We start from the raw sequence: 27,496 nt of genomic DNA, 5'->3' as shown, positions 1-27,496 counted from the left end.
AATTGGTAATCAACCGGATTCGCATGATTACGATAGACATAGCCTGGCTGGAATGTGGTCAGATTTTCGGTCTCTCTCAAATCTTGGCAAATACCATGCAGTAGCAATGTACTGTTCTGTACGGCACCCCAGGTCTCAAGTGTGGCAACCTCTAATTTTAGCTGGCTCCCACGTGGTCCAGGCCCGGCGATCGTTTGATCTCGCCACACGTAGGTTCCGTTACCCGACAGATTCGGCCGATTGACAAGCATCTACTGTTGACATTTGCTGATGCAAGGATCAGTATCTCTAATTGTTGAGGTTTACAATTCCAGATGTATTAACGATTACCGGAGCAATCAATGAGTTCTCGCTTCAGCCTTTCTGCCAAGGCCTCGTATCTCTCCCGTATTGAATTAGGTCGGTCCAGAACTGCGATATTGGGTCCCAAATGTGACTCTGGTAGTCACGCGGCCGAGGCTAATAGAAGTAAGCCCAGATCTCAATGCCAATGAATTCATCTAGTAAACTGGGATATGTGACTCATCCATTGGGGCGCAATGCTGATTGTAGCGACTATACTGTCTCCCAGTTCAGTTGGCAGCTCGGCTCAGCGTTATGGTCTAGGGTAGAAATTTTCGTATCAGCTTGTGCAATAACAGAGTGATTTACTAACCAAGCAGCCTGCACCATATGCCTTCTTAATCCACATGCTTGTGTTCGACATGTCTCTGCTCTTGGCTGGATATTTCAGTTTCTACTTTGCAAACTAATGTCATGGTTTCATTCGTGGCATCATTGTTCTCACCACGTGAATGAACAAATACTGACGATGCTTATGACAACCCACCAAATGCTTCATCTGTACACATGTTCGGCTTCCCAATCATGATCTGGTTATGAAGCTACCTGATTTTGAATTAGACATCAAATCCCATTTCCTTCGTGAAGGCCTCACACATTTTAACATTACAATCCGGTAAGATCATCACAAACGTCCTGTCCAACGCTCGTCAAAACTCAAAGCAAAGGGCTTCAACTGGGCCAGGGACTGCGGCTGTTGCCACGTATATACCAGCAGCGATACATACATAAGCATATACATCCTGTAATATCATGTACATCCTGTAATATCATGTCTCTTGCACTAGCATACATAGATAGCAAACATTCCAGCACAGCAACAGCAGCTGAGCATGTGGGTACGTGTTGCCTCGCCAGGTTGACTTCAAACGGACACACTGCGAACAGGAATATGTGCGGCGCGTGACAGGACGCGTTACCATGCGACAGGGACTACGTGTTTTCGATATCACTAGCAATGCACAACCGGTCGCAAAGCACAGGCGAGCGTGTCTGCAGTATTATCACTTGCATCAAATCACGTTGGTTGAGTATCATGGTGATCAATATCGCCTCGAGGGGCATTTTCGATTATCCCCGAATGTAATCCCCCAAATCCCTTATGATACATAACACCCAAAAACAATAACCGGACCCAATGTCATCATGAAACACCCTACAAGGTCCTGCGCTGCAAGCAGTCGACCGCAAAGATTCGTAACAGGCATGTAAAACAAAAAGAGCTTAACCACCGAAACCGTAGAGGGTACGTCCCTGTCGCTTCAGGGCGTAGACAACGTCAAGAGATGTGACGGTCTTTCGCTTGGCGTGCTCCGTGTAGGTAACGGCGTCACGGATGACACCCTCGAGGAAGGTCTTCAGGACGCCGCGGGTCTCCTCGTAGATCACTGCGAGGGTGGTTAGGTACTGCTTGGTAGTGTGCGGTTGCGAGTGAACTTACTGGCAGAGATACGCTTGACACCACCACGACGAGCGAGACGTCGGATGGCGGGCTTTGTGATACCCTGGATGTTGTCTCGCAAGATCTTTCGGTGACGCTTGGCACCACCCTTGCCGAGACCCTTTCCGCCCTTGCCGCCTGTTGATGAGTTAGTTTCGTGATGCTTTTGAAGATGTTTGTGAGACGCGCCGTTGGACGCGTTGATGAGTGATGTGCATGCTGAGGTGCAATGCGGTGAAGTGCTTAAGGGCAGGGTTACTTACGTCCAGTCATGTTGATTGTTTGAGGTGTGTAGTAACGGTTGTGATGATAAAGTTATACACGCTGGGTGTATACTGAAGTGTAGTAGGTAGAGTCGTTGGATGGAAGTGATAAGGTATGAGGTGTAGAAGTGAAGGGTGGGAGTGTGGGAGCTTAAGTACGAGTGGGCCAGATTCGTGATCAGTTGGGCGGACCCACTCTGTGATCTTGATCCCTGCTTGAGAGACGCGATGGGTGACGCGAAAATGGGCGCGGACGAATTAAAAATTCGGACTGCGCTGATTTTCAGAAGCGGGGTGGTTCTCAGCAACAAACTCATCCGCCAACAGCGCTAGAGCCACCCGCACCTGGTTAATGGAAGTATTATTAGCTTTACAGAGTACTGGGTGACAACTTGTTGGTTCAGGGTAGATGATGCATTTTGTTGTATGATATGTAGAATAGGTACTATTCATGACTATGGACTGTATGGACTATGTGTGAATGAACAAGTGATACTGAGCATGTACTACCTGTTGTCTGCTTTGTCATTACTTTCTTTGTGACTCACATGTGTTTGTGTGCTGTTGTCTCGACTTGTGGTTAAGACGGCGAGAAACCAAAGCACCAACAATAAGGTATGCTTTACAAAATTCAACGCAAATAAAGCCAAAGATGTAACAAAATTAGAGTATTCAGCATAAACTTCAATTCTGTAGCAGCAGACACAGTAAAACATAATGTAATTTTTTTAAATTTTTTAATTTCGAAGCCGTAAATGATCTACTAGATTTGGACAGTAGTAACTATTCACGCATGAGTAATGAGGCATCGAACAACAATAGGCAACACCAGATGGACACTTCAATATACTGACTCATTCAACGCCAAGTATGCAGCCTAATATGGAGGCAATAAACAAACTACTAGCTACGTATGTACTTTCTATGCAGACGGATACAGGCATGCTCCAGTGTCGTACTGCAAAACTTCCCCAGAATCTGGTCCGTTTCCCCGGGATGCTCTTTTGCCTCAGTCACCAAGTGCCGCATCTGTGAGCGTTGCCTATCTAACCTTACCTTGGTTACTCACCAATTTCGCCATTGGTTGCCTTGCAAAGTCAGATCAGATCAAAAAGGCTGGGCCACAAAGCGTGGAGCATTCCAGCTACGTGGAGGAATTTCGAGCCAATGAAAATTCAGCACGCAAGATGGTTTTTTTTTGCACGACTTGGGCCTGCATTTCGCCTGGACCCAATTTTCCATTTTCGGTGGGTGATTAGGAAAAAACGCACTCCAATCAGCGCGCACGGTCCACAACAGTCAGATCAGCCGCCGCCTAGAGCCACAGGTATAAAGGAATCCCCCCGCCTGCTCCCTCTCTCGACTTTTCCTTCTGCATCACACACCCACACTTCAGCCTTCCACCCCCACAACAACAACCATCATCAACAACTTCATCCACATCTTCACAAGAATCATCAACAATGGCTCGCACTAAGCAGACCGCCCGAAAGTCCACTGGTGGCAAGGCCCCTCGCAAGCAGCTCGCTTCCAAGGCTGGTAAGTTCTCACCGCGACTTGACGCGACACGCGTCTTTAATTATCATCAAGAGCTTCATCTCTAACATCTTCATCAGCCCGCAAGTCCGCCCCCTCTACCGGAGGTGTCAAGAAGCCTCACCGCTACAAGCCCGGTACCGTCGCTCTCCGTGAGATCCGTCGCTACCAGAAGTCCACTGAGCTTCTCATCCGAAAGCTCCCCTTCCAGCGTCTCGTAAGCATCACCCGAACATCGCATCATCGCTTGATATCAACTAACATTCAATCAACAGGTCCGTGAGATTGCTCAGGACTTCAAGTCTGATCTCCGATTCCAGTCCTCCGCCATCGGTGCTCTCCAGGAGTCTGTCGAGTCTTACCTCGTCTCCCTCTTCGAGGACACCAACCTGTGCGCCATCCACGCCAAGCGTGTTACCATCCAGTCCAAGGATATCCAGCTCGCCCGCCGCCTTCGTGGTGAGCGCAACTAAGCGAATGGCTTTGGGAGGATAACGAATTTTTTGCTTTGACACGAGGGATATCATGGTTAGGGGATAATCAAGGCGTTCATGAGGAACAATGTTTTATACACTCAGGCTTGTACATTAAGTGGCAAGCAAGTTAGCTGCCTTTAGCAATCGACCAACGGTCTTTGATCATCATCACACCTTGTTCCGCATGACTCGCCACCAATGATTTTTTCTTTCTTCCTTAATTAATGTAGTTTAATCGCCATTGTGCACGCACTTGAGTAAACTGTGACCATCGCGCCTGTAGTAAACACGCGTCTTGCTCGCAAACAACACTTAGCAAATGCCTTACCCGTCTGATTCCAGAAATGCAAACGTGATTTGTGCCTGATAGATCCCTTGGCTAGTAAAATGCTTGCTTACTGCGAGTGATCGTGGAAAATGTTCATGTGTCATCGTGTGCTTTGAAAAGAAGTGCATGATAGAACAACACGACGAATGTTGCAAGTCACGCAGTCATGAGAACGCCTAATCGTAGGGGAAGCGAGCACCGAAATTAACATCAACATAAGCAGTAGCCATTTTTGTGATTATAGAAACAAATATTAAATAGACAATCAAATTTGTTGCATCTACTTTTTTACAAACCGTATTACGCCAGAGAATCAACATGATATGTAGGAAGCTGCGCCAAAACATCGAAACCACCAGTGCCAACCTTTCCAAGTCTGCCCATCACCAACCGACCACTAGGTGTAGAGAGGTCATCCCAGTCACCATCCAATACAGCATCCTTGAGAAATCCCAATGTCGTCTCGAAACTCATCTTGGTGAACGGACTGACGTTACCCTTGAGACCCATTCGGTTGAATGGTGTGAAACCACCGTTCCTTGTCATGTGGTCACCGATCAGGTTCAAGTGGCGGTTGTCGACCTTGATACCGTGGGAGCCGAAGACACCATCCAGCTCATTGACAATGTTCTGTCGAGCTGCCTCGACACCGTAAACCTCCAAGACAGCTGCGATGTCGTTGGTCTGGATGTTGTTGGGGTTGATGAAATCGCTGTATTGCTGCATAGCCTGCAAGTTGACGCCTTCTGTGTGGATGACTCTGATCTTTTTGTTGTCCCTGGTCTCCTCATGGTAGTTGCAGGATCCCACACCAGAGATCTCTTGGATCACAGTCTTCTTGACAGCATCTTGGACAAGGTTGAGCATAAGCACCTTGGGAATAGCCGAGTCAAACTCGAGCGTGAAGCTGCATTCGGTTCCATTCTTCTCATCGAACGTGAAATCCGTGACTTCTTCGTATTGCTCAAGAACGCGATTGGTTCGCACCTTGGCACCCCAGTTGACGACACCGCTGTCCTCCTCATCCTCTTCGTCGCCCGCCTGCCGTTGGCTACCACTGAAGCCCTCGTCATCAAGGTCAGCATCGGCAGCATCGCGACCCATCTCCTCCTGTACGGCATCATCATCATCATCATTGGGACCATACGAAACTGCCTCGCTCCTGTTGGCTCGCTGTTTGGCATTTGTCGCATCGTCATCGCCTTCTTCATCATCGTCGTCGTCGAAATTACCGGCAGCCTCAGCGTTAGGAGCAGCTGTCTCCACAACACCAGCCTTCACGCCGATCTCGGGAGTGGCCATTGTAGAATGGGTTTGTCGCTTCTTGATGTCCCTCTTCAAAAGGGACAACAACCGGTGTAGGAGCTTCTTCTCCACTGCATCAACGACGTCCGAAGTCTTGATAGCATAAGTCTCAGTGTACTCCTTTGCGTCAAAGAACTTAATGTCGATCGAGTAGATCTTGGCTGAACCATACATCTTGCCTTGACCGACCTTCTCTTCAACGTGAATGCTGTCGAGAATGTAGCCAAGAGGCAATACCGAGATGGACTTGGCAAAGATGTTCGCATCCTCCACGGACATCTCATCAATAGGGTAAATCGACATGGATGGAGTGGAAATCTTGTTGCTAGCCGTCATGAGAATTTCTCGTAGTCGAGGAATACCGAGTGTGACGTTCTTGGCAGAGTGACCAGCCAAATGGAAAGTGTTCAGTGTCATCTGTGTCGAAGGCTCTCCAACAGATTGGCCTGCCACGATACCGACCGCTTCTCCAGGCTCGACGAGCGAGCGCAGGTATTTCATTGCAAAAAGCATTTCCGCGTTCTTCTTGTTCAGACTCACCCGCGAGAGCGCCTGTTTATTCTTGTCAGACTTGTCACGGACAAGGCCATCCTTGTTCTCCTTGAGATACTTGGTCATTTTCCAGAAGAATTTCTCAGAAGTAGCAAATGCGGTGGTGGCGGGGTTAAAGTGACTCGAGATCGGGTCATGAGCCTTGGGGTCATTCTTCTTCAGGTACTTCAGGTCCTTAGCCTCGGGTTCATTGATGTTGGTAGGCTTGAGAGCTTTCTTCATGTACTTGGTAATGGCATCGCGATGCATTCCTAGGCGTTCTCCGACGCTGGGGTCGTATCGGAGCTGAGCAGCCTCCGAAGTGACATTCTCCAAGATGAAGCTGAAATCTTCCAAGTATTTTTGTTTGCAAGCGTCAAGACCATCCTCACCGTACATAAACTGGATCATGGAGCCATCGGCATCTCGAACGGTAGTATCGTACGCGACAGTCAGGCCCTCCATACCCTTGATGACACATCTCTGCAGATAACCGGAACGGGATGTCTTGACGGCAGTATCAATCAGACCTTCTCGACCAGCCATATGATGGAAATAGTACTCTTGAGGACGAATACCAGTAAGGAAACGCTGCACAATGTAACCACCAGCTCGAGCATGAGTCTCGAATGGGTCGAAACAGGGCAACGACTTGCCACTGACCATAATTGGAACACGGCGACCTTCAAGAACCTGCTGACCCAGGTTACAAGAAATCAGATTGGCGTTGACTCTGGATCCCTTCGCACCAGAGGTTGTCATTGCTTGCATCTGATTGAAGGGGAAAGCCTTCTCCAGACCGTGTGGCATAGTGGCTTTCTCGATACTGTCTGTGACCTTACTGAGGCGCTCCTTCATCAGAAGATCAAGGCCTTCCTGTTTTTTGTCGTCGCGCATTACCTCTTCAAGACGCTCCAGAAACAAAGGATCGTTAGGACGAGTAGTTTCCGCAAGCGAAGTGAGGGCAGTTGCAACCTCAATTCCTACATTGTCGGCAGGCTTAAGTGCTGCTCGTCGGGCTTCCTCACCCTTTGGTGTGAGCCTCAAATCTTCCATACCACATGAGAAAGCCCGCATGTTGAGGTATCTCGTGAGTAATCTGCCCAGACTGCTTAGCAGCTTACCCGCAACAGCAGGACCATAAATTTCATGGATAGCGTGGATGATACCGCCAGAACTAGGGCCGATTTGCGACTTGTCCAGAATTCCACTGATGAACTCGCCATCCTGGAACAGTACAGTGCCTTCCTCAGAATTGTTACCCCACTGGCTGGCCTTGAGCTGCGTCTGGGCCTTCATGCAAAGGCCACCGCAGTTGGGAGGCTGCATGTTCTTCAGGATGGTAGTAATGACCTGCTTTCCGGTCCATCTAGGAACAGGTTTAATTATGGCGGGAGCAACAAGCTCAATCCTCTCGCCCACGATGTGACCGCTTTCGGGACGTAGTGCATTGTAGACAAGCTGTTGGTAATCGCCCTTGGTAAAAAAGGTATCGCGGTTACAGAGACCGACGGAGACTGAAATATGATCCTGAATAAGACCTCGGAGAGGCTTTCCAGCTGTGCCAGAAAGATATTGGTGGTCGGTATCGGCAATTTGGAGAGCCTCTGCTCGAGCAACTTCGTTCTGGGGGAAATGCATATTCATTTCATCTCCATCGAAATCAGCGTTGTAGGTGTTACAGTTGGCGTAGTGCATTCGAATAGTTTTTTCGCCAGGCAGGACGCGAACTCTGTGACCCATGATAGATGGCTTGTGGAGTGTCGGTTGTCGGTTCATCAAGACGACATCACCGTTGGTAAGATGTCGGTAGACCTTCTTGTTCCTGGTACGAGCAGCGTTGCTGCTTGTGGGAGCAAGGAGTTGATTAGCCAGAGACACACGGTCATCAACCGACTTGTTTCGAAGGTTGACAATTTGGCCATTTTCGTTTTCGATCGCGAAAGCACCAGGCCATTTGTCAACACCATTGATAACTGCTTGTTGCATGTCTCGGAAGTTGTGGCTTGTGACAGGCTCAGGGTATGTCAACTTCTTCGCAAAGACGGGCGGCACACCAATTTCGTTGGTTTCGATATTGGGATCGGGAGAAATAACACTTCGGGCTGCGTAGTTGACACGCTTACCCATCATGTTCTTTCGGAAGAGACCTTCCTTCTTCTCGAGCTTCTGCTTGATACCATCCTCATTGCGCTTCGCTGCAGCACCTTGAACGGGGTTCTTGTCCTTATCGATGAGTGAGTTGACTGAATCCTGTAGTTCCGTCCACGCTTGATGCAGCTGATTGACATCCGCATTTTCCTCCTTCAGCTGCTTGTGTAGTCGGGCGATTGTTCCGCAGCCTCGAAGGATGTTCTTATAAAGCGAGTTTTGTTGGGCTTCAGAAATCTCGGACTCGCCTGTTCGGGCTTCGGGACGGTAGCGGTTGGGAGGAACTAGGATGGTTGTCAAAAAGAACATTTCGGGAGTGACCTTCTTTGAGCTTCGGGTTGCGGGTTTAGCGTTGTACAAGAGGGAGACCAACTCTTGCTCCTTAGTGAATAGTTCGCTCAGACGGGCGTGGACCTCCATAGCACTGATGTATCGTTGTGAAGCAGAAGAGGCAGGGATTTCATCGGCATCCATCATCTCTGTATCTTGCTCAGCATCATCTCCGGCAAGTTGCGACTTCTCAAGAGTGGGAGAAACGACATCTGCCACACCCTCGTCGGAGGAGTATCCGTCAGGTTTTTGTTTTGTTCTGCCTTGTTGGACTCTGGCCATGGCATCGGATTGCTTCAAGTTCTTTTGGGCCATCTTGGCCTTTTCCTTGTCGGATAGTGACCTCTCAAAAACCTTGACGAATCGATCCTTGCGGTATGAGGGCGAAATGCCGTTACAGTTGGCGCAAAGTCTTCGTTTAGTGATCTCTGCAAGAAACTCCTTGATGACCTCACGGCGCATTTCGCTTGAGCCTTCGTGCTTTCCTCTCTTCGTATCGCCGCGCTTAATCTTGATACCGCGAAGACACTTATCAACGTACTTGTCTCTTGCGCGAGTCACGTTGTCGATCGAACTGCTGGCGCCTTCTTCTTCGGCTTCGCTTTCTAGCTCGGAGAAATTTCCAAGCTCAATAGCCAGGTCGTTCTCGCCAATAACGCCGACCATATGGGCTTCTTGGATCAAGCCATGCTGGAGCAGCTTCAGCTTGCACATATATTTGTGGAGTTCCTTCTGAGGAAGTCGGAAACCTTTGCAGTAGACACAAGTCGCCTTCAAGAGTCGATAAGCTTGGTCCATGAAGACAGGATGATACACTGGGACAGGAAGTTGGATGTGGCCGGGATGGCCCGGGCAGGTGGCTTGGTTCAGATTACATGTTGTGCACCTAGGATTCAGTTAGCTTCATGTTGACCTTTGATTAGCAGCCATTGGAACTTACGGCGCATCGCCCCAGGAGCCAAGGGCAGGATCATATAGACCACCAGGTACAGGATTGAGGAGATTGTCGAACGTGCTGTCGTTTTCAATCCTCTTCACAGAGATTGCTCGTATTTCTTTTGGCGACAGGAAGGTGAACTCGACGCTCTCGATCCCAGATGAGATCGGCTGCGCGATGTTCATGGTGGCGATGATGTCGCTCTCTCGAGCGAAAAAGTATATTAGCGATTGAGCGACGTCTTCGGATTAACTGATGAAATCCATTCCCCAGCGCAGAATGCGAAGCAAAAGTAAATCATGCAGACAGTGGGGAGCTTTGCTAGAGAAACAATTTTTTGGCGGTGCGGGACGGCAGAAATTTAGACCGACCTATCGCCGCTACCGTTGCGCGCGATTCGTCTGCGCGTGGGTCCATGCGTTGCCATCTACCTATTTGCATCATCTTTGAGAGCACATCTTACGTGCATCAACAAGCTAGCGCAACGTGACCTTCAAGTATAGCACCGACCAGCAGAAACCCAGACTGATCACCAACGTCAATACGGACCTGAACAGAGCCTCGTCACCCCTTTCAAGGTCAGCGAACAGCTAGGCAGCTGTTTGGCCACCTCGCCAAACTGTAAATGGATCGCAAGAGTCAGTCTCCTGGCCTCGGCCCTCGTCATGATACCTCGTCAAGAGTGCAGAAGCCCGACTCTGCTGCAGACAGGATGGCTGCACTGAAAGCGCGTGTTGCTGCAGCTATTGGTACGAGTAAAGCAAAGGGTGGCTTAAACGTTGGACTTCACCCTGCCTTGGAAGACTTGGGATCACATAAACCATCAAACAAATCGAAGGAATCAACGCCAGCACCCTCAGGCGCAAGATCAGATAAGCCTCGGTCGCAAGATGCGTTGAGATCAGCTTCTGTCAACAGGGAAAGCGGAGAAAACCCGTATTTCGATCAAAGTTCCTCAGCACAACCAGGTGGAGGAAAAGCGCGCCAGTCTCGATCACTCGTGTTTAATCAGAAAGGAAAATACATCGCCCAAGCCAATGCTTTACGTCGACAGGCCGCCCTGGAGGCGATGAAGAAACGAATCGCAGAGCAAACTCGAAAGGCTGGCATCGATGACGACCTAGACGTGGAAAGAAAATTTGTAGTAGAAGCACCCCCTGAAATCGAGTGGTGGGATGAAGGACTTGTCGAAGGCGGGAGCTACGATGTGCTCGATGATCCCTCCAAGCTCAAATTCACGACACCCGATACTATTATTACCGAATACATACAGCACCCTGTTGCTCTTGAGCCGCCTCAAGATGGACATGTTCCAGCTGCTAAGCCAATGTTCCTAGTAAAGAAGGAACGGCAAAAGCTACGACGACAACGCAGAATGGCTGAGCTGAAGGAGACGCAAGCCAAGATTCGCCTGGGACTGGTGCCAGCACCTCCTCCCAAGGTCAAGAAGGGCAACCTGATGCGAGTCCTCGGTGACGGTAAGTCTACCACCCATTTCTATTCGTTTGTTCACCTGCTAATATCTGTATAGTCGCTGTGAAGGATCCTACCGCCGTCGAAGCACGTGTAAATCGTGAAATTGCCGAACGCCACCAAAAGCACGTCGAATCAAATGAGGAACGGAAGCTCACCAAGGATGAAAAACACGAAAAATTGGCAGCAAACCAACAAAAAGACGCCGAAAAGGGAATTCACATGCTCGTTTTCAAAATCGGGAGCCTGGCGAACGGACAACATCGGTACAAGATCGGCATCAACGCTGATCAACTGGCCCTCACAGGTACATGCATCATGCACCCCAAGTTCAACCTGGTTATCGTTGAGGGAGGCGAATGGGGTATCAAGAAGTTCAAGAAGCTCATGCTTAACCGAATCGACTGGACCGAGAATTCGCCGTCAAGAGACCGAGACGGAAAGCAAGGCGCAACACGCGACTGGCTTCTCGCTGAAAAGGACACCGGCGAGCTCAAGGATATGTCAACGAACGAATGCAAGCTCATCTTTGAAGGTGAAGAGAAGGCTCGGGCATTCAGGAAGTGGGGCAGTAAGGTCTGCGAGACAGACTCGGAAGCGAGAGATGCCCTGGCTCGAACAAAGATGGATAACTTCTGGCAACTCGCTAAAGGTTTCGCTTAAAGCAAATCATACTGTATAATTAAGACCAGGGGAAGGACAAACCCATGTGGCTGCGCTTAACATACTAGGCGGCAAACATCTGATACGCTTCGAGCCGACAACCGTTGCAGGACAGAAGCCCCGTCGCGATTGTGTTCCATGTTGTCTAAATATCAACGGCAGATATCATGATCTTCCCCTCCATGTTGGCGCTTCTCGGCGGAGACGGAAGCCTTTGCCGGTTTCAAGAACCAACCTGCGTCCTGTTTGCCAACTGAGGCAGGGCCATAATAATCGGACCATGTTGTTTGCAAAAAACGGAACGTCGATCAGGCTTCACTTACTCTGATGGGAAGAGGCAAAATGGAAACTAGACTGATAGACAGATCAATAATGACACCACCAACTTTTTCATACAAGCTCCAGCCGGATGCAGTATTTTCGAGCTGGGACAAATCTCGAGTTACAAAACACTGGGCTCCGTCGTCTGCATGCCGTGAATGGGCCGTTAGGTATATACCTAATAATATCCCAAGAATAGAACCAGAGACTGACTGCGCAACACAAACTCTGCCCCGAGGTACTTTATACAGGGACACACTAGAGCGCGGCCGCCTCAACATGTACGTATCTTATGCATATGCCCCCATTCCGAACCTCGCGTGCACCAGTTTTGTCCGAATATTGGCATCAAATGCCTGCAAGGATACAGGCGAGTATAACTAACAGTACTGACTGCAGTGGCGAACCAAAACGGAAGGCAGAAACCGGGCAGTGTTCCGTTCCGGGTGACATGGCTCTATGTTTCTTGTGCGACCTTCCATTACCAGGCCGGGTGAGACTAGCCGCGAGATCTTCGAGATCCCTAAGATCATCACGGTCCATATGCCTGGCCTGGGGGTCTCCAACTGGAAGGGATCTCCGCGAACCCCTGGTCAAGGACAATGGCACAAACCGGGGATCAGTGATGAGCACGTCCAGGTCCCTCATGGCAGGGCAGGGAGAAATTCTAATTCTGCATGTTTGCGAAGGGCGGACCAAGCTGGAAGGCCATGTGTTATGTGTGTGCGTGCGTGTCTTGGGCTTGTGCAGGTAACGATAAAGCCAAGCAACTCGTGAATTGAAATAGCATCTGTTTTCGACAAAGGAGTACAAGGTAGTATAAGATAGTGCTATATTGTTGTAATATTGATTTTTACTGTTAAGCTCATATCTCTGCAAAGATCGAATAAGTCAAACATTCATTCATAAGACAGTGTTGAAAGCCATTGAGATATAGCTCTGATACCGGTAGATCATATGTAAACTTCTCATCACATCAAAAACGATTGCACGGCACTCAAAACAACTTTAGACGACAGACCAAGATGGTGGGCAATGTAATCCTAGCAGGGTCCCAGGATGTAGATTCGATGGTCTTGGGTAAAAGTGCTGTAAAGTAGTAACAAAAATGGAAGCCAGGAGGCCTAGCACTTCCACTACGGCCCATGGCATTCCTAATGCAGAATTATCTGCAGGTGACAGAGCTAGGGGGAATCGAGGAATCAGACAAGTTCTGGCACCCTTTTCCTGGCCAACCCTGGTTCGTCTGCTCAAGCCTGGAGCCAGTAAGCTCGTGCATCAAACAATCGGGGATTGCAGTATTAGGATTTACTTGAGCCGTGGATCTCCAAGTAGGAGTGTAATCGCTTGAACGACATTAAATCATTCAACATGGCCAAGATTTCAGCTAACGAGGTGGTTGTTTGGCTCCATCGTACTTTGGCACTTGGCGTTGCTGTTCTTTATGTTGTGGAGTTTTGGAACTGGCTCCTATCAAGGAGAAGGGTGAGAAGGGCTCCCTCCACAACGTTACACCGGGGCATGGACTCACTTCGGCTCAGCCTCGAATAAGAAGTACCTACCTACCTAATATATATTAGAGCTTTGGATCATGGCAACCGACCCGTCCGCCTGGCAGGGCTGGATTTAAGCTTATGTATCTCCTAGAAAATCATGGTGACAGAGCTAGGTAGTTAGAGGTCAGTTGCATGCTTGTTGCAATAGTTGGTTCATAAGTCTATGGCATTGGGGGCGAGAAACCCTGGCTGATAAACTGTACCTATCATTCACCTTACCAGGTACTTCGTCATCCGTGCATGAAAGCGAAAACCTGTGTAACAGTCCATCCAGCTAGGTAGCGAGAAGTGGCGACTAGATTAGATATTCAGGTCTACTCTGCAGCTCCCAGCCAATTATCAAACATGTATAACATAGTCACAACCAGAACCATGAACAATTCCCGGCCTTTTCTTTCCCGTTCTGTCTAACAAGTTAGGTAATTTAGGTTAGCTTGGGTTGTGACATGTGTGTATGGATGGCGTCTCGGCGGCAATAAGAAAAAGAAAGCTTTAGTGCGCCTGTCGAGCCTGTCCTGTCGCTTGTCGTAGTTCCATCAACAAGGCCGGGGTCCCTAGAACGCTCGGGCATCCGTCTTGGCTTCTCCCACTCGGGCAAACTCATCGCAACTTTACCTTGAATAGTAGAGCACAGGACTACAGATGAGGCTAGAGGCGCAACATGACACTGGACTCGGAGGTTAGACTATAGCGTCAGTGTGCTATTGTTTTAAGCTGAACTATTTGTTTGATCGATCATGGGGATTGATGTTACGCAGGTGCTCATCATTAATTAGCATTAGTATTAGCATCGGCATTGGAAGCGTGTCCTTGTAATAAATTTACATTTGTTACCATTTAGCGCAGTCGCGGTTAGGGATGTGGATGCAATACTGGTCGTCTCCCCTGCTGCATGGCTTGCGTTTTTATACCTGTGATGCTCGTCCTGTCATGGGAATATACAGAGTAGGTATGGTACTTTTGAATGAGGATGATATGCTAAATGTGTTGAATGGTAAAAGGACTAAGAAATCAACATTTATCCCAAATAAAGTAGGTCAATCCCGCTGTACCTGGTCTGTTCTGGCCTGGACTGGCTACTAGTATCGGAGACGGAATGAGGGCAATGTCAGAACGGAGCATTAGAAGGACCGGGCCGCCGTTGCAGGATTCAACTTTGACAGTCGAGACAGAGACCGACTAACAGATAATTTAAAATAGAATACTGCATCAAACTACAGAGACGGTGCCTTTTGATTTGGGTTTATTGAGGCTATTTGGAACTAATTAGTTCACCTAGGTTGTATGGCATGAGGTAGGTTTTTGGTGTGACATAGGCTGAAGATGGCTAGATGGCTCGAGCTAGCTGTTTTGCGGGGCGCCACCCGACCGTTGAAGTCGAGCTAGCTGGGGCCAGGAACCTGCCGAGATATCTGCTTCCGTTCTGGGCAAGGCGGCAAACACTGTAGACAGCCGCGCCATTTGGGGGTCAGGATGGCTGCACACCACAGTATTATTATGTTCATAATACTGTCCCAGCGTCACATCGCTTCAATCCACCCACTCCACAAGTTCCTAGCAGTGTCCACTCAATTATTATTCCGTTTGGACAACACGACACGAGGATAAATTGGAGATGAGCAACACAAGATGAGCGAGCGAGCAATCGCAGGTGCAACCGTAACTGCAACTGCAACTGCAACTGCAGCACCCATCCTTGACCCATGGTCCATCTCTCCAGGCCGGAGACTCGGCCCTGTCCCAAACGAAGAGCACTTGACCGGTTCGACCAGGGTTTTCTTCCATATTACCCATCGTCGTCTGGGATTCCTCGGCCTCCAAACTGTCACCTTCCTCGTACATTGCCGTATCGGCTGTTCGGATCTAATCCGGCTCCTTCTTGGCTACCATTCCCCTGCCTTGCACTGAGCCGGACTCGCACGAGTCGCACGCACCACCTGATCCGTCTCTCCAAAGCAGAGAGAAAAAAAAATGAAGAGAAAAAAGCCGCTCAATTTGCCTTGTTGGAGGATCCTCTGTCTGGAACAGGTCTTGCGTATCGGGCTACGGCGCATCCGTGAAGTAGACCCTGGCCTGATCCTGGCTTGCAGACTGCCAGTCATCCAACCTCAGTGAACCAACGATGCACGCAAGAGACAGCAGCAGCAGAGCAGAACAGAGCAGCACTGAAAAAAAACCTACACATGGCGCCAATGACGTTGTAATAGAGTAGTCGTCAATCTTTCTTGTTTTTCCCCTGCCAGCGGATCTGCTATGATGCTGTAATCCATAATGGACAGGTACATGGCTTTACTAACTCTCACATCATCACTCAGGTACGGGATACCGTACATACAGTCCAGCAAGTGCCTAGGAAGTTAATAGGTAGACTGCATGGTCCAGCTTGCCAAATCGGGGCTGTGCGCATGCTTCAGTACAGTAGGTCCTCCGAGGCTGTTGGTTGTTAGTTCTTGAAGGTGGAGATCAATTCAAATGTCCTTTGGCAGCTGCTTCGCAATGGGACGATGTGTTTCCAAACTGGGTCACGTCCTTTTTACTCTACAGCTTTGCTCGTTGTCGTCGTCGTTGTCGCCGTTGCCGTTGCCGTTGCCGTCGCGTCGAAGCCATATCATCCCATCTGTACTGTCCTGTCCTGTCCCGTCCCGTCTTGAGATGTACCCAATGTAATGTAGGTTGTTTTGGGGAGCCGGACCCTGGTCTCAAACGGAATCCGGCCCTTTATACCTTAGCTTGTGTTGGTTGAATGTAGCTTCTAATTTGCGCAACCAAAGGTTGAACCTTGAGCTTTGACCTCGGGTATGTTCACACTGGCTGGTTGATCCTAGTGATACCGTTATCTGTCTGCTTCGTTCTATCCGCGAGATCTGTCAAGGGCCAAGATGGCCCAGCCGTCTGGTTGGCGAACGGCCATCCTGGCCTAGACCTCATTTCGCTCTCTTCCCGGCCCCGTCACCCGCTGCTCGACACCTTCCCAGTGGCTCTTTGCCTACCTTACCCGTCTCCCCACCCTGGGAATCCATGCTATGCAGGCGGAGTCTGATCCTTCCAGCAATCCTCGTCTGGTCTGGTCTGGTCTGTCTTTGTCCGGGTCTACTAAGGTAACTCATCAAATCAACAGTAGCTTCGTCAAAGGACATCTAAGTAAACGTTATTCCCTGTACCTCGCCCAGAAAAGGTCGGAACTTTCTGAGTTTGATACTCGTCTCTGTTGCCACTGGCTCTCGTGTGTTGCTACTCTTGACCTTGACTTCATCTTGTCCGTGTTGGTCGGCCGAACCCTCGTTGTATTTATCCAACTCATACCCCGTCATGGGGCTTGCCAACTCGGTCGATGAATCTCTGCTCACTGCAGTACCTAATCTAACCTATCTACCTACCTACCTACCTGCCTGCCTGCCTGCCTACCGGAAGTGCATGGCTCATGAGACCCTAGCCTCTAGCTCCCCACGTATTCTAACCCGACCCTCGCATCCTTTCTTTAACGACCTCAAATATGTACCTTACACCTCCCTCGACCTCGAACTCTCCAGTGTCGCAGTATTCACAGTTCTTCGAAACGAGTTCAACCAGTCCGGATCCTTCCTGTCACCCAAATCGTCTGTCTTGCTACGATTCTTCATTTGAGCAAGCTGTTTCAACTGCTGTTTCCCGACCAGACTTGGAACCAGGTCCGTACCCTCATCACGGTCGCTGGTACTCAGTACCTCAGACTGAACTTCTATCACCGCCTCCCATGGACCACGGTAGCACTGCCTGGGTAACCCCGGATGGATTAGTCGCGGGGACAAGTACAGCGTCCTCGAGTTCCGTGGAGCCTGATGCCTTGCATGCGGATTTCAATGCATTTGCTGGATACGACTCATGTCTGCCTGCCCCGTACCAACCCCATGATGCTTATATGCCAACCGGACGCAACCCATCAGTTCATGAGTCCTCGCTACCTTCCACTAGCCAATCTGCACGAGCGCCAACACTGGGAGCGAGGCCATCGTATGGATATCTGCAAGACCCAGCCAGCTCAAGATTCAGAGTAGAAGGCGCCGTCAGCACCTACGGCCAAGGATATGAATCTCACTCCTACTCGCCGCCTGGCCCACCAGCTACTACCTACCAAACCGACGGTGCTGCCTTTACTTCAAATCTGCCCCCAAGCCTGGGCGCAGGTAGCTCAACAGCATGGCCCAAGCAGGAATATGAAGTGTCGCAATTCTACCCTACCCCGCAAACTCAACTTCCAGAACTTGGCCAAGAGAGGAGACTGTTGAAAACAAACAAGGTCAAGAGACCCACCAGGAAACATACGTCCAAGGAGGAGGCCAACTTTCAGTGCGAAGTGAAGGGATGTGGGAAGTTTTTCAGTCGAAGCTACAACTACAAGTCTCACCTGGAAACTCATGACGAGAAGCGCGAATACCCTTTCCCATGCACCGTAGATGGGTGCACAAAGAAATTTGTACGGAAGACCGACCTCCAACGCCATCATCAGAGCGTGCACATGAAGGAGCGCAATCACAAATGCGACTACTGTGGACGTCTCTTTGCTCGCAAGGACACCTTGCGAAGGTAGGCAAATTAACCTCCTCCTATACAAGCCCTGTTATCAACTAACTACCTATCTAGGCACATGGAAGATGGCTGTTCAAAGCGATTTGATATCGGCACACTCAACCTACAAGGGCCGGGGTTCGCAGGTTTAGGGATTGTCACTCCAACTAGACCTTCCGGCTTAGACCCTCGCCGCCCCGGATAGACCTGTTCCAGCAATCCGCTTACATAGTGCTTGATTACACCTCAAATACATGCCTGTATGCCTGATCTATGAAAGAGGGAGATACACGATGATAGTACCTTGGATAGATCTGCTCTGCAACCGCGGCTACGCATTTACAATCACGAAGTGATACCCAAAAGTCTACGAGGTAGGTTGAAACGCTCAAGCGAAGCTTGGAGTTTGCTGGTATTAGGGTTAACAGCTAACCGATCCCGCCCTAGACCACAATATATTAATCTTAATCACCACGATGGCAAACAAACTCTACTAGATTCGGAGGTCTTCGATGTCGAACAAAAGGGGGTTATTTTCGATGAACTACATCCTGTCCACGGACTTTGGCTATGTCTCTTACCAGTTCTCATCATATAGCTATGAGCTATCTGTTCTACTCGAACGCCACCGAGCTTCGAGTTTTGGATTATGGCCATGAGACAGGAAAACGTTTTGGTCAACATTTCACATGCGAACGAATTACGCCGTATATTTTACCGCTACTCAAGGGGCCTCGCTATGACATCGTTTCGAAATCAGCCACCTCGGCATGTGTGCAGAGTTTGACTATCGCAACTTGATTGGGAAGCTCGTTATGAGAGGCAATTTTAGTCGAAAGTTCTACCCTGCAAGGAAGAACCTTTTGAGGTTTGCTGGCCGATCCCCAGCAAGCAGATTTATGTGTTTGTCTTACATGTCTAACGCAACGAGACTGTTTGCGATTGCGGCTACATCTTGCTGGATGCCCTGTTTATGCACGGCGGTCTGCACGTTGTAGTCAGTGTTGTTACGGCGCAAGGTTAAATTATATATAGCTGGAAAAGCTATCGGAGATGCTGTATGTTATTTAGTACTGGGTAATCCGCCATGAATTAAACTAAACAGCCTACTATTTGTTTACCTTGGCTGGATCGGGCCAAACAGCTACTGAGACATTGAACTGTTTTCACCTTTTCGAACCGTGCTGTGGCTCTTTGTTCTGATTGGTAGATATAAGTGACTGGAACTTCGCTACATCAATGCCTACCTGTAAAGTCATCAAAGTTCTTTTTGTCAAATTACGAGAGCTTGTTTATAATTACAGGTACGTGGTAGCGACAGTGACATACTGTACTGCTGTAGCCTACGGGTTTAGTTACGTGGCAGGGGCGCAACTAATGCATGTGATATGGATCGTTTGGCGTCGCGACAGGATCTTCTAGAAAACCGTTCTGATACAGGTTCTCTTAGATTCTCTCAAAGTACCTTGCAGGTGATTCTGGAGGTGTAGGTACACATCAACCAGAACAAGATACCTGTCTTGATCTTAGCATCTCCCCCTCAAGAGGTACCTCTTACACGCGAGATCCACATTTTAAAGGCAGATGCTCTGTCCAGCCCGTCCCCACGTCATCACGCCCTGCGATCGCAGCCCATAATTTCCATACATCCCATCCACCGATTGCTGGGCCGGCTTCTTGGTGAAGCTTCCCACCCTGGAACTCACAACTTTTGCCCATCGTTGCGAACGCGGTACTTATTCTCCGACTGCTTACCATATTCCCATGGCCCCGTAAGCGACTTTATGGCACGTCCAGCTCTTGCGCTGTATCCACCTGCCTCGAGAGGCTTGTCCGTCCAAGTCGCACGAAATCGATTTCTACGGAGCCGCGTGTGGAGATAGCAGTCATCGTCATGACGGACGATCATCACACCTACGGCGCCAAGTGCCGCTTGGCACCTGTTTCTCTAATTGAGCGCGAAGACGAGGTCCCTCCAGTCCAGGCTCAGTTCTTCTACTCGTCTGTCATCCCTATTGATGATCCTCTCTCGACATCCTCAACCGTCGGTGCCGATAACAGGACAAGCAAGGGTCAAGTGCGTCCCTTTGCTCGAGGTGATAACAATGCGTTGGAGAAAGCCTGGTTGGGTCTCATGTCCGAGTCTGCTCGTCACGCGCATCAGGATGCATTAGAGAGCCATGGTCGTGCTGCTGAATTCGACTCGGATAGACTGGCCTCGATCATACAAGCTGTTACCACAAAACACTGGGACAGGCACCGTAAAGGCTATCAGCCACAAGATGTAGCAGCACCAGCTGGCGATGTTTTGCCCTCAACACCCGTGTCCGCTTGTTGTTCCGAGCTGGTTCTTGACGTCTCTGAGGAATTAGAGCAAGGTTTTTGTGCACTCGTGAGGAGGCGCAACGCATCTTTGAACATTGATGAAGTCATGCAGCAAATCGTTCTTGCTCTCGACAGACTGAAGAAACAAGCAAACGACGAAATAGATACTCAGCCATTGCCGGGAAGCCCACCCTTCAGTCGTCCCGGGACGGCTTCTACCACTAATACGAACCATCCATTAGCTCGCATGCCAAAGACGACAACGGATTCGAACAGTACTAAACGTCGATCAACTGTCAGTGAAGCGCGAACCAGAACAAACAGTTTATCCATGCCCCAACCTGCTAGCCAGCCTCTTCGATCGCCAACACCTTTCGGAAGTCTGGGGGGACTTGCGAGGCCGCCAGTTCTTGATGATGGAATCTCTGGCAGACCATTTGTACGTGTGGGAAGTCCGGAGACACAATCAGAACCTGGATCCCTTCCTTTGCCTGGCATTGGCGGTCCGGCTCGTGATGTCGCTCGAACGCAAGACCACTCTCAGGCAATTGCTGGTCAACAAACCACGACACAAACCACCGATACAAAGGTTACCAAGGCTGAGGTAACCCCACTCAGTATTGCTGAGGTCGCAGTAGGGCTATCAAGATTACATATGGTTTCATTACCAACACTCCAGATGAAACCAATATATTGGTCCCCTATCAACGATGTTGCAGTCGTATCTCGAGCAACATGGTTTTATCGGTAACTTTGGTATTTCTCATCAGGTGAAAAATTACTTACATAGACACAGAGATACGATGCTCCCCATACCACCTGCTGTCGCGAATCAGCTTGAGGCTGGCTATCACGATCTACGGCCATGGACCGAGACCTGGAATGATGAACTTCGATGTGCCATTGATGTTGGACCGCCAGGCGAGGAGAAGGTCTCACATATGCTGTGGCCTAAGGAATTGGAGGTCGGCTCTGGCGACGATTTCCCAGAGCCAGCAATTCCAACCGATCCGTTTTGCGCAGCCCGTTGCTTTCGTGGTGAAGCAGCTGCTGAAGGGACCATTGAAACGGCCCCAGTCCCAACAGTCGCCCCGGAAGATCAACCTCATCAAACACGATCGTTTTCAAACTATCACGTATTATACAAGAACGCCAAAGAAGCGTTCCTTCTGAAGCCAAGCCTGAAGCCTTCGGCATATTACGGCCGAAGGCCCGTCATGAAAATCATGAGGGGTGTCACAGTTGGAATTCCTGTCATCCGTGGGTTTGATCGGGCAACATGGGAGCGTTTTCACCATAAGAAACAGACACCTAATAAAGCAGGAGCATCTGCTGCTGAAGAGTCGCATGAGAGCAGTGGACAGGATGTGTGCACAGCGTGCAAAGCGGACAAAGAAAAACATCAGGTTACGGACTTGGTCTTGGTCGCTCACGGCATCGGCCAAAAGTTTGCTGAGAGAGTGGAGAGCTTTCACTTCACCCATGCCATTAATGGTTTCCGCCGAGCCGTCAATATGGAGCTTCAAAGCCCCTTGGTGAAGCAGGTTCTGCGCGAAGATCAAAATGGGCTAATGATTCTGCCCCTGAATTGGAGAATGGGCCTTTCCTTCGAAGATGGAGGGCCAATGAGGGAGGAAGACAAAGACGAATACACGCCAGAAGGCTTTGGACTCAAGGATATCGAACCTGATACGATTCCCGCTGTTCGCAGCATGATATCGGATATCATGTTCGATATTCCGTTTTACATGTCCCATCACAAAGGGAAAATGATCAAGGCACTTGTATCAGAAGCAAATCGTGTATATCGACTCTGGTGTCGGAATAATCCAGGGTTTGCCGAAAACGGGCGTGTTCACATGATCGGACATTCACTCGGCAGCGCTATGGCTCTCGAGGTTCTCTCCAATCAACCAACCGAAGCACCCAAACTGGACTTGACACGAAAGGAACCAGAAACAAAGTTTTTCGAGTTTGACACGACGAATCTGTTCCTAGCAGGCAGTCCCGCCGGTTTCTTCCTCCTCCTCGAGCGCGGAGTGCTTATGCCTCGCTATGGCCGCATGAAGCCTGGAGCTGACTCGAGCGACATTGTATCGAGAGACGTGGTGGCAGAGGCTGGCACTTTCGGTTGTTTGGCTGTCGACAATATCTACAATATCCTTGCTAAGGAGGACCCTATCGCATATCTGCTTAACGGTGCCGTCGATCCCGTTTACGCGGCCAGTCTAAAAAGAGCATACGTCCCAACTATTTCTGGCTCTCTTTGGAAATCCGTCGGTGCAGCGATGCGTGGAGTAGTGCCCGGTATGGCACCGGCACCTAACATGCTTGTACCTGAACCGGAGCGTCCAACAACGATACGGCTTCCTTCTCAGTTGGAGCTCGAGGTGCATGACTTTGGTCGCGAAGAAATCGCTGAGAGAAAGGCGTTTTTACTAAACGACAACGGACAGATCGATTGGTACCTTCGCTCGGGAGGAGGGCCGTTAGAGATCCAGTACCTTAACATGCTCAGTGCGCATTCCAGTTACTGGACTAACCATGATTTCATCCGAATGCTTTGTATTGAGATTGGAAGGAAGCCTGGCCGAGCTCACTCGATTCCCGCGTTACGGGCAGTGAAGGCAGCAAAGCGACTCTTGGTAGACTGAGATTGATTTCTTTCACTTTGGTTACAAGGCACACAGCATTCTTATCTTGCTTATTCTGTTTTTGTTTGGTTTCAATAGCAGGGCGTACAGTGGAATGGGGAACAATCGGCATCTTGGTGTTTGCCCTTTTAGATTTCATCCGGGTCATGGTTCATTAGATTTCTCTTCAAAGGGCTTGCATGGCATGCCTGTAGATGGTTCTTAATACATTTTAATTACAACAATCCTATGGAACAGCTTGGTATCCTTTTGGGCGTGCGATCTATGCTGTCCCGTCTTTGTCAATAGCGCAACTATCTAGTTGTTCTGGAAAAATCTAGAAGCCGTCCATCTCCATCATGTCCTGATCTAGCTCGTCGTCATCATACTCAAAGTTGTTTTCTTGCGCAGCTGGCTGTGGCCGCTGCGCCTCCTCTTCGAGTTCCTTGATCCTCTCCAAGTCCATCTTCTCCTTGTGTTCCATCAAGTCCTTGTAGCCCCATGTGCTGATACCTTCCTGGTCCTTAGCCCGGAATGGTTGCGCCATGGTCCGAAGGAATCGTCTTGCGCTACTGACCGCCATATCAGTGCTCAGGTTGACATCGGATTCTTGTAGGCCTTGGTTGATCCATTTGGGCAGTTGTGTACGCTTCTTCTGGAAACGACGGTCGGCGAGAACCATGATTCCGTAGTCGTCCTTTCCACGTAGAACTCGTCCAAGACACTGGGCAGCGTGCCGCATCGCATCGAAGGACAAGAAGTCGTTTTCCTTAATGCGATATGTTTCTCGCAGGAACTGGAGTCTCGCCTTGAGGATACGAGACTCGGTGTATTGGAATGGCACTCCGATACACAACACAGTACGACCGTACTGGTGGTCGAAATCAATTCCTTCAGAAACCTTTCCTCGAGCGACGCAAAGCAACACCGCACCTCTGCCATTGCAGCACGCTGTACGATATGTTTCTAGGGCAAGCGAAGTTTCCTGGGCATCAGGTGTTTCCACCAGGATGAGTTTGTACTTCCAGACCTCATCGAGCACGCCCATTCCCTGCCACATGCTGATGATCGATTCCATGTACAGATACGAAGGGAAGAAGACGACCATGCCATCGGGTGTGATCTTGGCAAATTCAGTAAGCAGGTTACCATAGTTTCTGACCACACTAGGTTCATTTCGGACTTGGAAACTGGTTGATACAGAAGCCTGGTCGCTTCCTCTGGTAACAATCATGGGCATGAATGATCTGCGGGCCAATGTCATGGCGTACGACTCTTGAATCACTGTCTGGAAGTCCAGCATCTTGGGGTAAATCTCGAGCGGAGAAATAGTACCGGATGTGATAATGACGGAGTAGAACCTGTCGAACACAGGCTTGATAGCGATGGCAGCATCAAGACAGGTGAAATGCAGTACCGGGTTGGGGACTTCAGCAGTATCTGATTCAAAAGGTTCAAGGATGAGAAGGAAGCCCTTCTCGTAGGTAGCCACCAAGGTTGCGAAAGTGGCAACCTCTTGGAGAGGTTGGTAATCCTCGATGTTGGTAAGTTCCAAGGTCCGAACAAGTGATGTCAATCGCTCCGCACAGAATCTCAGTGGCTTCTTCTCGATGAAGGTGTGTTCTCTCAAGTGAGCAAGGAACGAAGGCGGCGTCTCGGAGATAACTTGTCGAACCTTCATCCTTGTCTTGAGGTATTCGATGAATCTCTTCAAGAAAGCGATAAAGTGCTCTGCTCTCCTGATATTTCCTGGGACGGCTTCTTTAAGCAAGTCTTCGGGAAGGGCTGTGAATTGGTTAGCACTCTATTTGTCAGTGCATCATTTACCGAAACATACCAGGGTTTGCCATAAAGGCATCTTCTTGGCGTGCCTCATCAGCATCGCGTAGCCCCTGTACTAATTTCTGGTACTCGTTCTGGAGTTGTTCCTGATCTGTGTCACGCATCTGCGATATCTTATTTTCTAGATTTTGAGCGCCTCTGGTTGCTTTGCGCAAGGAGTCTTCTGTGATGTCTGTGCTAAGAGACTCGATGCATACGTTATCGATGTTGTGGGCTTCGTCAAAGACAACAATGCAGTCCTTGGAGAAGTCTTTTGACACTCTCTCTGCAATTTTGGGATCGAGGAGATAGTGGTATGAGAAGATCACAACATTACAATATTGCATCTGGAACATGGATTAGCGTCTTTGAAGAACCTTCCACCAGACCTGTATGCACATACCATTCGTCGTGCGGTAAAGTATGGGCACTGCTTCTGCTCCTCGCCGTACCGGATAATATCATCAAAAGACCAGACACCGTTGGGAATCAGATTGTGAGGCTCCAGGAGGTCGAGATTCTGTTTTGTCACTTAGTAACGTCCCTCGTAAAGGACTGCATTGTTTTGCAAGACTCACGTCGTGATACACGCAGACATCAACATTCTCGCCACGTTCTTTCTTCTCCTTGACAAACCCGGCTGTAAGACTTCTGCAGCGGGCATCGACAATGGCGCCACTCTTTTCCCGCTTCACAGAAGGATGGAGGCAAAGATTCTTTCGACTTGTTAGGCCAAGGCCACGGAATTCTTCCTCGTATCCAAGCTCCTCAGCGCGGTACTTCATGAGAGACTTCAACTCTACTAATGCCTTTTCAATTTCGGACATGGTACCTTGAGAGGGGTTGTGTCAGCGTGCAAGTTGATATATTTATAAAATACGACGTACGAGAGCAGTAGATTAGTTTCCGTTTCTCAGGCATGTATTGCTGGTAGGCGACGATGAGGGACAGCAAAGATACTGTCTTTCCTGTCCCTGAAGGCATTTCTAGAACACAGTGACCTCCTGCATCCAGGGTCTCTGTGAGAGTTCAAGGTTAGTGACCCCAACTCCTTTAGCGGGAAACAGAGAGCACCTACTTTTGAGATCGCACATGTAGCTTAGTGAAGCTCATGGTCAGCCTTTTGGTGCATGATGGCTTGGAAAACTCTGGAAACTCACGCATATTGTTCTAATAAATGTTAGTCTGGCCAAGCAAGCGATCGTCACTCGGGGATATATATAGCTTACCTGGATATATCCTAGGGTAAGGGAATAGCACAGGCAAATCGCTGAGACGTGTGAGTAAATGAGGCACCGGGAATGGAGGGGACCGTACTCAATGTTGAACTTCATGATGGGCTAGTTGTTTTGTACCGGGGTCGACCCTCGGCGAATTATTCTATGACTGCAGTTGACGAAAAGCGTGAGGCGTGACGTGAACTCTTTGATCAAAGCGAGTGTCGCGAGGTCACGTGTCAGTGCACTGATGTCACCGAGTTTCGGTGAGAACACACCGAGAAAGCCCCACCACGTATCTACCCGGTAGTGATCTGCCTACAAAGCCGACCTCAAATACCAAAGACTAAATCTTCCCTTGCAACTTGAGGTCCGTATGAGATGATTGATTTCAGATTGAGAGGTATCGGTTAAACACTTCCAATCTCACCAGTAGGGTAATATGAGTTTGAAATATGCATCAACTGCTGTCTAGTACATGACAAGGTTCAAGGACGGTGATTGTGCATTGAGCCAGTTTTTAGATAAAATAAACGCTGAAACCTTTTTTACTTTACACCTAAATTGGCTCTCACCTTGCTCATGCAAGTTCAGAAGATGGGTTAAGGGGCTTGTGTAACATTGTACATATAACGCACTTGCAAGGACGGTGGTTGTTTGATCAACGGTGTTGTAACTGGTAAGGTCCACCTAACTTCGTATCTGTATGGCATACTTATGCCGGTAGTCCAATGTGACAGTAGCAAGCTAGTATTAATTTATTTATGTGAGGAAATGGATACCATCGAGTTTGAAGTTTGGGGTCGTAGAAAAGAGTGGAGTTTCAAGGGAGAGAGACTTTTATTACCCGTGGTGCATCGAAAAGGTTATGCTTTGCTAGGTACACGGAAAGTAGAGGATATAGATGCTCTTCAAGGTAGATATAGATTATACGCAAAGTACTTGTGAATCCCTTATCTTTTACTTGCAGGATATCAGTATTTGATGAAAGCGTTACATTATCAATTTATCATTGTTGACAGAGATAGGTTCATATAGATAGATAGGCTAGTACTTAGGTTAGTAGTCAGAGTAGTCTAGTGGAGGATGTCCAAAGTTTTAAGGTCGGTGGGGACGAGACAAGGGAGCTTGAGCTTGGGGCGGGCTGTTTTTCTGTTCGCATCGCATCGCAGGGCGCTAATGCACCGGCTTTGTCTTGTTTTGGCCCGTGATGGTCATGTCACATCACCTTGGACTGACCTCGACTGACATGCCACTTTGGAGTTTTGGTCTGCCCCTGAAGTTGTCATGGGTGCTATACGA

At 49.1% G+C, this 27,496-nt stretch overlaps 8 protein-coding genes across 8 annotated transcripts; 4 read left to right on the top strand and 4 right to left on the bottom strand.

Moving 5' to 3' along the window:
* Positions 1-1,182: 1,182 nt before the first annotated feature.
* FGSG_04289 (uncharacterized protein) lies at positions 1,183-2,191 on the bottom strand. The gene is made up of 3 exons (XM_011323026.1): positions 2,047-2,191; positions 1,784-1,921; positions 1,183-1,730 (listed from the first exon to the last, which is right to left on the bottom strand). The coding sequence occupies exons 1-3, from the start codon at positions 2,054-2,056 to the stop codon at positions 1,567-1,569; spliced, it is 312 nt and encodes a 103-aa protein (XP_011321328.1). The 5' UTR covers positions 2,057-2,191; the 3' UTR covers positions 1,183-1,566.
* Positions 2,192-3,422: 1,231 nt separating this feature from the next.
* FGSG_04290 (histone H3) lies at positions 3,423-4,399 on the top strand. The gene is made up of 3 exons (XM_011323025.1): positions 3,423-3,585; positions 3,663-3,799; positions 3,858-4,399. Exons 1-3 carry the CDS (start codon positions 3,510-3,512, stop codon positions 4,053-4,055), a joined length of 411 nt encoding a protein of 136 aa, XP_011321327.1. The 5' UTR covers positions 3,423-3,509; the 3' UTR covers positions 4,056-4,399.
* Positions 4,400-4,686: 287 nt separating this feature from the next.
* Positions 4,687-9,825, bottom strand: FGSG_04291 (uncharacterized protein; the record flags this gene model as incomplete). The annotated part of the gene is made up of 2 exons (XM_011323024.1): positions 4,687-9,589; positions 9,644-9,825. 2 exons carry the CDS (start codon positions 9,823-9,825, stop codon positions 4,687-4,689), a joined length of 5,085 nt encoding a protein of 1,694 aa, XP_011321326.1.
* A 259-nt stretch (positions 9,826-10,084) lies between these two features.
* On the top strand, positions 10,085-12,119 carry FGSG_04292 (uncharacterized protein). Its single transcript, XM_011323023.1, has 2 exons — positions 10,085-11,118; positions 11,172-12,119. The coding sequence occupies exons 1-2, from the start codon at positions 10,266-10,268 to the stop codon at positions 11,774-11,776; spliced, it is 1,458 nt and encodes a 485-aa protein (XP_011321325.1). The 5' UTR covers positions 10,085-10,265; the 3' UTR covers positions 11,777-12,119.
* A 326-nt stretch (positions 12,120-12,445) lies between these two features.
* FGSG_12278 (uncharacterized protein) lies at positions 12,446-13,244 on the bottom strand (the record flags this gene model as incomplete). The annotated part of the gene is made up of 2 exons (XM_011323022.1): positions 12,446-12,970; positions 13,119-13,244. 2 exons carry the CDS (start codon positions 13,242-13,244, stop codon positions 12,446-12,448), a joined length of 651 nt encoding a protein of 216 aa, XP_011321324.1.
* Positions 13,245-17,146: 3,902 nt separating this feature from the next.
* Positions 17,147-19,014, top strand: FGSG_04293 (uncharacterized protein; the record flags this gene model as incomplete). Its single annotated transcript, XM_011323021.1, has 3 exons — positions 17,147-18,216; positions 18,274-18,572; positions 18,646-19,014. The coding sequence occupies 2 exons, from the start codon at positions 17,147-17,149 to the stop codon at positions 18,401-18,403; spliced, it is 1,200 nt and encodes a 399-aa protein (XP_011321323.1). The 3' UTR covers positions 18,404-18,572; positions 18,646-19,014.
* A 423-nt stretch (positions 19,015-19,437) lies between these two features.
* Positions 19,438-23,177, top strand: FGSG_04294 (uncharacterized protein; the record flags this gene model as incomplete). Its single annotated transcript, XM_011323020.1, has 4 exons — positions 19,438-19,502; positions 19,649-19,684; positions 19,996-21,127; positions 21,243-23,177. The coding sequence occupies 4 exons, from the start codon at positions 19,438-19,440 to the stop codon at positions 23,175-23,177; spliced, it is 3,168 nt and encodes a 1,055-aa protein (XP_011321322.1).
* Positions 23,178-23,493: 316 nt separating this feature from the next.
* On the bottom strand, positions 23,494-26,141 carry FGSG_04295 (TFIIH basal transcription factor complex helicase subunit; the record flags this gene model as incomplete). The annotated part of the gene is made up of 6 exons (XM_011323019.1): positions 23,494-24,941; positions 24,994-25,324; positions 25,381-25,497; positions 25,556-25,809; positions 25,865-25,996; positions 26,138-26,141. The coding sequence occupies 6 exons, from the start codon at positions 26,139-26,141 to the stop codon at positions 23,494-23,496; spliced, it is 2,286 nt and encodes a 761-aa protein (XP_011321321.1).
* Positions 26,142-27,496: the final 1,355 nt, after the last annotated feature.

This window comes from Fusarium graminearum, chromosome 2 (genome assembly GCF_000240135.3).
Source record: "Fusarium graminearum PH-1 chromosome 2, whole genome shotgun sequence".
Taxonomy (NCBI): Eukaryota; Fungi; Ascomycota; class Sordariomycetes; order Hypocreales; family Nectriaceae; genus Fusarium; species Fusarium graminearum.
The sequence above is the reverse complement of the archived record's forward strand: the minus strand, read 5'-3'. Positions and strand labels throughout refer to the sequence as shown.